Source organism: Opisthorchis viverrini (genome assembly GCF_000715545.1).
Source record: "Opisthorchis viverrini unplaced genomic scaffold opera_v5_32, whole genome shotgun sequence".
In the NCBI taxonomy this organism is placed as follows: Eukaryota; Metazoa; Platyhelminthes; class Trematoda; order Opisthorchiida; family Opisthorchiidae; genus Opisthorchis; species Opisthorchis viverrini.
In genome coordinates, this window is record NW_008751687.1 from 1023670 (window position 1) to 1035061 (window position 11392).

Below are 11392 nucleotides of genomic sequence, written 5' to 3' on the forward strand. Positions count from 1 at the left end.
TGTGCCTGGTTGCAGACACTACAAGATTTGGCTGCCAACCGATGTCAGTGGCGTTCTTGTTGTCAGTTTCTATCCAGATTGCCTGAGTGAATGTCTGGAGGTGTAGGCACCTCGGAATGATTGTGTTAAGCTAGCACTAAGTCCTTCCCCCATCCACCTTTATTCTTTTCTTTACAATAAGGCTTTCAAATACGTCATGGTTGTATGGCAGTGAAGCATCGGTGTTGAACACTGATGTCATGCTATCGATGATGATGATGATGGTGATTCCCTGAATAAATGCATCCAACACTGCAAGCTATGGGTGCGGCGTGACGTTTTTTGGATGTCGAGCTATCACCTGCTAGGAATAGCGTTGTTATCCATGCCTAATTCGAAGTGGCGGAAACCTAGATTCGGACAAAATTTAACACGACAAAAGGGATTGAAGGAATTCGCGAAGTATTTGGACGCTTTTAGTGCTGTTCGCCTTTCAGGATATGCTCCAGTGCCCGGCCCTGTTCTTGGCTGGAGACACTGAACGACACGGAGGCTGACCAATGTGAGCTGAATGTATGGTGTCAGTTTCTATCCATATTGACTGTGTCGGCGTTGCAAACACCTGGGACGTTTGTGTTAGGCTAGCTCTAGGTCCCTATACCATTGTCTTCCGATTTTGAGGCTCTTTTCGGATAGATTGCCATGGTCGTGAGGCAATGAAACAGCGTTCTCTGGTTTTGTTAGTGGGTGTTGGTGATTGTACCTGTGGTGGAGATTTCTTCTCTCCCTTCAAGTAATTGTTGGGACATGGTTGGCATGTTTGGAGTACGGATAATCCAACTGATCACTGGGAATGTTTAGCGATTCCGCTCCAGTTCGGTAATCCCCGGGTATCACTCCTATTTCCCATACAACTTGGAGAAAATTGGAACGCCCTGAATTCTCACCCTTCAGAACACTGAGATCCGTGCTTCAGGTAATAGGCTTCGCGATAGCTCAGTGGTAAAGTTGCTAGCTTACGGACCGGAGGGTCCATGATTCGAACCCCAGCTCAGCATATCGACTGCTCCTGTCTCGGCTTTGGCAACCCGGCAGTATCCCGGCACTCGTACCTCCTTCCGTTGGCATGACAGCTAGGTGCGGAAAGGGTGGTACAACTGAACGATTTGTTATGAATTTTTGTGAATGAGTTATAACTTGGTGACGAAGTTCGTTGTTAACTGGCTGCGTTACTCTACCGGGACGACGTTGCTCCCCTGACACCGGGCCTCGGTTATGTGCTCTGCTTACGGTCATTCTACAACCCGTCAGTGTTGAAATTCCGTCCCAATAATGTAATAACGCATAAGTGGAACCAAGGGTAGAACTGGGTTCTTCTAACCTGGCGGGTTGTATTCTAGGAGTCTTCAAAATCGTTAAATTGATAATTAAGGGCGGCCGTTTTAATAATTCCTGTCGGGTTATTGGAACTGTTGAAAGGTGGGTCATAAATTTAGTTTGACATGGTTTGGCAGTCCGCTGTGGGAAGCGTTATCCCGCGTTATCCCGACTTGTTCCTAGCCACTTCCAAGCTTCCCCTTATAACCATTGGCTATCAAAGTTGGACATCAGTTTTCCATTCCAAGTCGTCAGATGGATCTCTTAACCCTTACAGTCATACCATTTGAAGTCGAACTTCATCATAGTGTTTATGCGTTTCCACATTACGGATGAGATATTGGGATGTCTGAGCACGTTACTCATAATAGTTATGATATAGTTTCATTTTTCAGTTGCTCAGTTGCCTCTGAAGCCGCTTAGGCCTCTATGGCTCAATAGCTCTAGACGGTTGAGTGGTTAAGGAACTTGTTGACCGTGGTCTGATTCCAGTTCCGGCATCTAGACCGCTGCTATCTAGGCTTGGGTAGCCTTGCAGTGCCTCCCCTCGTGATTCTTTCAGATAACATAGAAACTAGGTATCGGAAGGGTGTTACAGCTAAATAACTATTGTTATACTTATTATTATTAACTACAGGGGCGAGATGGCTCAGTGGTTAGAGCGCGTAGTTACCGTTTGGAAGGTACGTGATTCGAACCCGGCCTTTACCTGTCGACTTCTTTTATCTAGGCCTGATGTTTATCAGAGGAGTGTTCCAAAGTTCAGCTTCCCTTTCCTGAGTGACGCAGTTTTGGCCCATGACTCCTTCCTTGAGATTCCACATCGACGTTTTTACTATCTCGGTCTATGTTTCCCATTTTAGCTCAGCCGTACGAAAAGAATCAAAACTGCACTATGGTCATGTAATAATATGTTTCACCTCGATACGTCACTGATTCTTCGATGTTCTCCGTCGACTGCGCTTTGGATTTTTTCACGGCGTTTCAGCGAAAAGCTGTTGTATGGAGATGAACTAATCAGAAAGCCGTCCAGCAGAATCAAACCAAATCCAGTGCAGCGTGCGTCAGTCACCGTCCCAAACCCCCATAACTCCAGGACCGCTGTATTTACTTCTGGAAGAGAATCTCTCAAGCAGGCTTATTATTATAACTACAGGGGCGAGATGGCTCAGTGGTTAGAGCGCGTAGTTACCGTTTGGAAGGTACGTGATTCGAACCCGGCCTTTACCTGTCGACTTCTTTTATCTAGGCCTGATGTTTATCAGAGGAGTGTTCCAAAGTTCAGCTTCCCTTTCCTGAGTGACGCAGTTTTGGCCCATGACTCCTTCCTTGAGATTCCACATCGACGTTTTTACTATCTCGGTCTATGTTTCCCATTTTAGCTCAGCCGTACGAAAAGAATCAAAACTGCACTATGGTCATGTAATAATATGTTTCACCTCGATACGTCACTGATTCTTCGATGTTCTCCGTCGACTGCGCTTTGGATTTTTTCACGGCGTTTCAGCGAAAAGCTGTTGTATGGAGATGAACTAATCAGAAAGCCGTCCAGCAGAATCAAACCAAATCCAGTGCAGCGTGCGTCAGTCACCGTCCCAAACCCCCATAACTCCAGGACCGCTGTATTTACTTCTGGAAGAGAATCTCTCAAGCAGGCAAGGATTGCCAAACAGGCATATGCAGAGCTGGAAGGTAATGATCCACGATTATGGTAAGGAATTTCTTTTACTGAAACGCCAATTTAGAAAAGTGATGCCATTGAAGTAGCACGGGGGCGGCGTGCGAGGCAATCGCCGGTATCCCCAGCTATGAGGACGGTCGTGTTAGAAGGAGAGCAATTGATTATGGATGCACTTGCTAGCGGAGGTCACGTACACTCGCTCTACTTTTCATCGCGCCACGCTCTCCAGCGCCTGGTTTCAACAGAGCGGATCGAAGACATATACTATGTTCCTCGTCACACTTTGGAGCGATTTTCATCTATGAAGACGTGTCCGGGTCTCTTGGGTGAGTCAGTAGTTTGGAGGCACATGTTAGTTGTTGTGGTGAATTCTCCGTTCCTTCCCTCTCGTGCATTCCGTGTTAGTGGTTGCGGGATGCTCTATGGGCTTAATAGGAATTCCTTCATCTGGCTGTAAGACCCTTTGTTGTTTGAAATAGTTCATGCATTTGCACACTGGTTTCTCGCAGAAGCCAGGCGTACGAGTAAACCGCCTGGCCAAAGTCTGTCTTTGATTGTGCGCCCGACTTATGATAGGTAAGGTTCGTAAGGATTTTCAACCAGTCTCACTGGTGCCTTTCCGATCTGATGCGCAGGAAGATGTGGGAACTTTTTTCCTGACTAGCTTCCCTAAAAACGGTTTTTTTCATACCCAGTCTCTATCCTTCCTCGCCTTATGGCGACATACTGTAATATTCCGTGAGGTGTGTTGCTGACGTGTTGCTGCGGATGTACTTAAAGGAGCAAATTACTTCGACTGTTGTGCAGTAAAAGTGAGGGGAGGGGGCGTGGAGACACGCTTGCATCTTATGGGATTGGAAGCGCAGAAAGTTAAACAGACTTTGCTGAGAGTTTCTTGTTCAGAGTTTATGCGTTTTTCTGACTTACTGAAGGCGTATCCTGGCGTAAAGCTAATCGATTTCTGAATACTACCAGGGGTTATTTTTAATGACCTTAATAGAAGTCCCATCGTTGTGTGAATAGTCTGGCGGAGCAACTCTGTAACGATAGACATACTTTTAAGTGCTCAGCCGTTTGTCTTATAAGTGCCCATTCCAAAACACATTTTCCTTCCCTTCGCACATGCTGTTTCGCATTTGGTTCTTGTTCGCTTTATTGGGTTTTTATATTTGGCTTTCACGGAAAAAAAACTTGTCTCATTTCTAATATGTCCATCCGATCTGTTACAGCCATATTTGAAGTTCCAGATCCTGCGAGTTTGACAACCAGATATCTTAGCCATGGACTTTGGCGCCCTTTGCCAGCTACCTTGGTACTTAATGGAATTCGGGACCCAGGCAATATGGGTAGTTTACTGCGTACTGCGGCCAGTTTCGGTCTGTCCTCTGTACTTGTCTCCGAAGGTATGTGGATCGATTGGATAGTAGCCTTTCTTGTCGCCTGTATTCCGACTATCCCAAAGGAGGCTGCGAAAGGGTAATGGGAATCCGACATTCTAACTAAAGACGATTTTTGAGACGAACATTCGTGCCTAAATCACTTGGTGCGTATACGTACAATTTACAGCTAGATTATGGCGCTTCTCGTAGTTTTAATACCGTTTTCTCACTTTCAGCAACTGAGTTCAGCGTAATTCCTCTTCGTTACACACCAAAGCCTACTTGAGCTCGAGATAGCTCAGTGTTTAAGACACGAGCTTGCTGATCGCGAGGTCCGTGGTTCGACCCTAACTCCGTCATCTCGATTGCTCCTGTCATCGTTCGCTTCCTTCGGGTAGCACTGCAGCTATGCCTGGTCATTTTTAATTAATGTTGTTTTAGTTTTTCATTTTTTTAATTTGTCATATTTAATGTGGACTTACCTGAGGTAGTTGCTTCAGGGAGATGGACGTCTTAGATCCTGTGTTAAGAAAGTCTGAAGTTTTATTAAAATCAATTATTAACTTGAGTATGCTGTGAAAACATCCATTAGCTAACACTGTGTCCCTTAACTAGTGACTTGAGGTTATGGTGTTTGCTTTATGTTAGTGGTTCAGTTGATGAAGCAGCTAGGTGTCTTCCATCCATATTCTCAGCAGTGCGCTGTTTAATGTCTTGTTTGCTGAAGTTGTCTATCCACCACTTAAGGAATAAACCAATTGGTTAATTTCTTGAAATGGGAACTTTGATGTGTGAGATGCAATTTAAAGCACTAATATTACTCTCTTTGAAACCGAATAACTGCATCCAACACGTTCACTTATAACGGCAAATAGCCCTAGTACAGTTACTTACCTTGCTACCTTCACAGCTGCTTCAGTTGCATTCTTTAGGCTCAAAAAGTGGCAAGTGAAATGAATCAGTTTGTTTTTGTGTATACCGGAAAAGCCAGTAAAACTATTACCACGCGATTTCGACTGTCCTCACGATTGTGGACGAAGGAGATTCCCCTGATTTTTTCATCATTGTAGCTGTCTCAACTGCAAAAACAAGTATTTTGGGGAAGTAAACAAACAAACACTGTTGAATAACGTACAAACGAGCAACGCACCATACATTACTCAAATGTGGTTGAGTTGGTTTTGAATTAGTAACTCCTCAAAGCACGTCGCGTACTTCCAGTTGTTTGAATGCCAGCCTTCCCAGCCAACGTAGGGGCTCGGATTGACAAATAACAAAGGATGGATTGGCTAGCAATCTCTATCGCAGATTCTAGTGATTATCAGATACGACACGCACTGCACTTTCGGTTGTGAATGAGTGGTGAATGTACCTAGAAGAATGGGAAAACGTTCAATCTGCGTAGTGACTTTTCTCCGGCTAGAACAGCTGATGTCTTGTTGCTTGGGCGCAAGACTCAGTTGAGGCGTTCAGGTATTATGAATCGGAATTTCGCTTGTCTGGATGGCACTACTCGGATTCATCCCAGGTGGTTCATCCACTTATTCTAGACGTGACTGTGTAGTCGAAAGTCGGAGCTATATATTTATAATCTATTTCAACACAGTGCCACTGACGTGACTATGAATCACCTGACCATGACGTTCCTGTTCGACTGACTAATGACAGACAGGATGTGGATGCACACTGCTCACGCTGATACAGCGAATTGCAGGCGTGCAGGCCAGCAGATTATCATCCTCTCCAGGCCTGGGAGCCTAGTGAGCTGACGTGTGGCCTAATCAGCTGTTGTGTAGATTGACATGGAGCTGGTGCCGACAACATCCTTCAATTAATTCTTTCTCGTGTAACCAGCTCACTTCATTGCGAGTGCGGTGGATAGCTAGGCTTGAATTTTTCATGTGGGCCGACGCAAGTAGCTCAGCTTGTCGTTGTGCCCAAAAACCGTCCCTTCCATAATAGTACTGGCGTTTTGCGAAGATTTGTTCAGAGGCTAAATCAGGGGACGACTGACCCTAGCTGTGCGGATGTGTTGTGCGAGCGACCGGTCCACACTGTGGTATTCGGTTGTTTACTTAGATGTACGAACTTCCTACGTTGTTGATGATTCTTAAAATGAGTTTCTTTGACCGAAATTAAATACGACCACTGTTAACTAGATGTACGTACTCCAGATGCGTATTTACTAGTTTTCGGGTGTACTACTTGGTCGGAGACAATTGTAGGACCTTCCTGTGCATCTTGGCCGCAAAGTGCATGTTCACGTATCACAATTACAGGCCATCTGCTTGTCATGCTTTTATTATCTCCGAATTTAGTTCAAATATCGATAATCCGCTTTTGTCAGGACAATCTGAATATTGTGCTTCCACCCCGGGATCCACTGAGCTACATGCTTATTAAGTTATCCTAAGCTACTATTTGTTGGCCGAGGAAGTCGCACTGAGCTGTCGGCTCCCTGATGTCATGGCTTCTGGGCACACTACTTTCGTTTAAACACTTGTTAGATGTGCTGTTGAACTGCGTTGACAAGTGAGCCACAAATCCATACTATGTTCACCTTATCTTACTTCGTCTGGTATCCTCACTCCGACTTTAACAAATACCTGTCGTAGAATGCCGCATGGTATCAGAGGTTGGTCACCAGAATGGCTTTTCGGACGATATATTTGTGAGGTCCAGTCTGAAACAGGACCCATCTACAGCATTTTCTCAGTTACTTCGTGTCGTTTGGGATTCCTTTCTTACAAATTTAAAAGCCCATACTCTTGTTCACCATACTGTACTGCTAAGAAGGTCTTCGTCTCGAGTGTTATATGTATCAGACACGGTCTGAGTCAATGCTAGAAGATGGTCTAGCACAAGTAAGCTCAATTTAACATCAAGCAGTCCCTCCTAGTACACGCGGTCGTTACTTGCCACCCAAGTTCTCCTTGATGCTAATGCTAGAATGATGGTGATTTAACCTCAGCTCATAAGCAGCATTCTTTTATTACATATTTATTCTTCCATTTCCTTCTATTAAATCAGGGAGCGTAGATATCTGGAACGAGAAGGTTATTCGTGCTGGTATGTCTTCGCATTTTCGTATTCCGGTGTACCAGAACTTGTCATGGCGCGAGATTGGAGAGCGCCTAGCTGACGAGGCTGCTCAGTTTTTGGGGACAAGTGGCGGGAATAATGTGAAAGTTTTCGTCGCTGATGTGGCCTCCGAAGAAACAGAGAAGCGAATAGCAGAATGTAGTAAAATCGAAGCTGTTGCAGTAAGTTTGAACATTATCACTCCGCAATCCGATATCCAAGTAGCCCGTGTTTGGAAAATCACGCTGAGCATCAAGATCAGTCATTTTGCGAGTGGATCAGTAGCATAAGACAAGGCGAGATAAAAATGTTTTTTCTTCATCTTTACTGGTAAATTTCCTAACGAGCGTTTGAACGGATATGTAAACACAAACTGCACCTACGAATATCTAGTAAAAGTCATCAAAATGATTAGAGAATATGAGTGAAACCGGTTACCATAGCATCTTCAGAATTTCACGCTTAAAGAAGAAGGTGAAGACTCTGGTCAAAACAGTACGGGACTATAGAGTTATTATAGACAGAGATTCTCGTGTACGAAAGTATGTCGCAGCTCATCAGGAAGATCTTGGGAAGGAAGTTTTTTTAGCTCAGCAGGTGGCTGCTAGAAGAAATCTTGGAAGATTGTGTCAGGTAAATATGAACAAACTTTCAATTGCATACGAATGCGGTTTTGTCAGGAGACTCAACTGATTCCATCTGAATCTCTCGTTTATGATGGCCCAGTTTTTGGCTCAGTTAGAGTATAAGGTTGACCGAAACTCGGGGACCGCGTCTACCTGATGAGCCCCAAGAAGAGTCGTAAGCTGTCGAAAAGCTTTCAGCAACCTTACGAATAGTGTGTTACGTCTAGACAATTTTCGATGTATCGATCTATCGAGGTTTCAGTGAGGGAATTATGGGAATTGTTACCAGAGGAGGACAGCGTTCTGATCCACCGTCTGATGGCAGCGAATTCAACTTTCGGCAGTCCGCGGGTGAGCAGTTCAGTGGTTAGAATGAAGAGTTTGATTAAGGTAGGAGGGACAGACAACCGTCGGACAAATCTCACCCTCCCGGTCTTGAGAAATACATACAACTAATTCTAACTGACTTATTGTAAAGATTGGGTCTCCAACAACGGCTGACAGAATACAAATTCTGGTAGATTTCCGATAAGCATCTTCCAGTTTCCGGTAACTGACATCGTGAGAAAAGAGATCTTACGGCCGAACGTATGATTCTCCTCAAAGCATTTGTAATATAATAGTGAGGATTTTCAGGTTTCCGTTATGATGATAGTGGTGCTAGTGTTAACCGGAATTGCACGACTACCGTTAGTGTGCCATCGTTTACGTTTCTGCCGGGCCCTGAGGCAATATTTGTAGTACTATATGATGATCATTTCCTGATCTTTCTCTTCACTCGTCTTTTACTAGCGTTTTTTGGTTACCTGTAGACTCAGGCTGTCGGTTCCGATATCGATCTTGAAGACGACAGCGAGGAGACATTTGAAGCGACTTTCCCAGCTTCGTTTCGAAGTTTCGTCTCAGATCCTGCTACTGCCACAGCTTACCGGCTTCCACTTCCCTCGGCACCTCACTTTCGGATCAGCTACTTTTCTGCAGGGCCTCCGGTGGATGAAACTCCAAGCTGTAAACTGCCTTCCGAAAAAATAGATTTCAAGCCAGTGCTTGTTGTTGGGTCTGAAGTAGAGGGTCTCTCTCCTGAGGCTTACTATTTGGCACATCTAACTGGCGGTTCACGTATCGTCATCCCTTCCTCCCCGGACACTGAAAGCTTAAATGTTCTAGCGGCGACATCCACTATCCTCGGTGAGATGCAGCGACAATATTTGGATCACTAATGTACAGCTATCTTTGGATCATTTGTAAATATATCTTTTTACCACACCAGCTCTTTAACACTGTGTCTATAATTGAACTGTTCAATCTGTTGTGCCCATATTGTTAGCTTGAGTTAAGTCTCTAGGTCAGTGTCATGCAAAAATGCATGGGTGTAAGAGAAAGCGTTCAGCTGTAGCACCCTTCCGGTGCCTAGCTGCCATGCCACCCGAAGGAAGCACGAGGGCTGGGATACTGCCAGGTTGCCCAAGCCTAGACAGGGGAAGTCGAGTGGCGGAGGTCGGATTCGAACCACGGACCTTCCGGTCAGTAGATTCGTGCTCTAACTACTTGGGCCATCTCGCCCATGGGTGTAACTAGGAGATCGTTTGGGTGACTGTTTATGTGATCAGGTGGGCTTCTGTTTTTCCCATCTATGCTATAAGCAATTCATGTGGAAGGAAAACCTTACTACCTGAATACAGGTCATGGGTTCGTCCAAGACGTCTCCGTTGTTAGCTGGAGTGAAGGTGAAGTTTCGCCGCCAGCTTTATTCAAGTGCATTACCTACGGATCACCTGTTAGAATCACCATCGCGAGTGTGTGATCCAAAGTCAACATATTGTGCCATATCTGTGTTTACATCCTCTCTCTGTTAAGTTTCTCCCCATTGCACTCTGTGGTCCCTAACTACCGTATATCTCTGCTGAATTGTGATTGCTGTCGCCTTCAAGCCTTGGTTGGTACCGAGGATAGGATCCATCTAAAGTCATTAGAGATGTGTCGCATCCATATAGTGGGTGGATAGTGGGAATATTTGTTAAGTTTGATGGTGGGCTTTTAATGGAGATTCCGTCCTGTACACAATGCCAATCTATGCTGAAAAACCGAGAATCACTGTACAGCTGTTTCATCCTTGTTTGGAATCATCAGCAGTGCGCATCTCAATCTCTAGTGACCCTCGAACCAGTTATTGACTTGAACAGTGGCTGATCAGCAGTATGTGAAATTGACTCGCAATCCGATGGGATATAGCTCCACTTGTCCTAATGCTGACGCAGATAAGGCACACCCTAAGCACCAAATAGTAAAGTGCCTAAGGAAAGTTCGAGAGCTCTGATGGACATCGAAATCTTGGGAGATGGAGAAGGCTTTTACTGCCAGAAACAGCCGTGTTCTACCATCGGCTGGTCTTAGGAAAGCAACGGTCAGTGAAACGATTGATGATAAAGGCGGCTCATTAATAAATAAATAAAATAAATCGTTTAACTATAACACCCTTCCGGTGCCTAGCTACCATGCTACCCGAAGGAAGCACAAGGGATGAGATACTGCCAGGTTGCCCGTGCCTAGAGAGGGGAAGTCGAGATTCAGAGGTTGGGTTCGTAGCACGGAACTTCCGGTCAGTAAATTTGCGCCCTAACTACTGAGCCATCTCGCAGTTATCTGAGGTGGTTGGTGATCCTGATCTAATCCACACTTGAGACCCTAAACTTAAAGTCTCTTTCGAGACATTCCTGTTTGGTTCCTTTTGGTAGATGGACCTATCTTCGTAAGGTATCTATTTGCACAGTCAGCGTAACCTATCGCGGAAGTCTGAGACAGCGCTCCTTCGGTCTACTACAACGAAGTCTGAACGAACGATTAACTATCTACTGTTTGAATTGTCACCTTTGTTTTGCCAAGTGCTACCTGAATATTAGCACGGTAACACTTGGACGAGGCTGGTGGCCATTGGTGTTTTCTATTTAGTCTTACAAATTCAATCATGACCTTGGTGCGGCGAAAACACGTTTGACAGTTTTTGGTGAACCAGGCTTGTTCTTCGTCATTGACACAGAGACCAGATTTTGTCAACCTGTCTGAAAAAGTAAAATAAACCGTTAAGCTGTAGCACCCTTTCGGTGCCTGGCTGCCATGTCATCCGAAGGAAGCATGAGGGCTGGGATACTGCCAGGTTGTCCAAGCCTAGACAGGGAAGTCGATAAGCAGAGGTCAGATTCGGGCCACGGACCTCCCGATCAGAAAATTCGCGCTCTAACCACTTGGTCCATCTCGCCTCCCAGCAAAGA

The 11392-nt window shown here is 45.1% G+C and overlaps 1 protein-coding gene across 1 annotated transcript; it reads left to right on the forward strand.

The window, feature by feature from the left end:
- Positions 1–2786: 2786 nt before the first annotated feature.
- Positions 2787–9378, forward strand: T265_02520 (hypothetical protein; the record flags this gene model as incomplete). The annotated part of the gene is made up of 5 exons (XM_009166783.1): positions 2787–3067; positions 3107–3363; positions 4267–4440; positions 7447–7679; positions 8936–9378. The coding sequence occupies 5 exons, from the start codon at positions 2787–2789 to the stop codon at positions 9341–9343; spliced, it is 1353 nt and encodes a 450-aa protein (XP_009165047.1).
- Positions 9379–11392: the final 2014 nt, after the last annotated feature.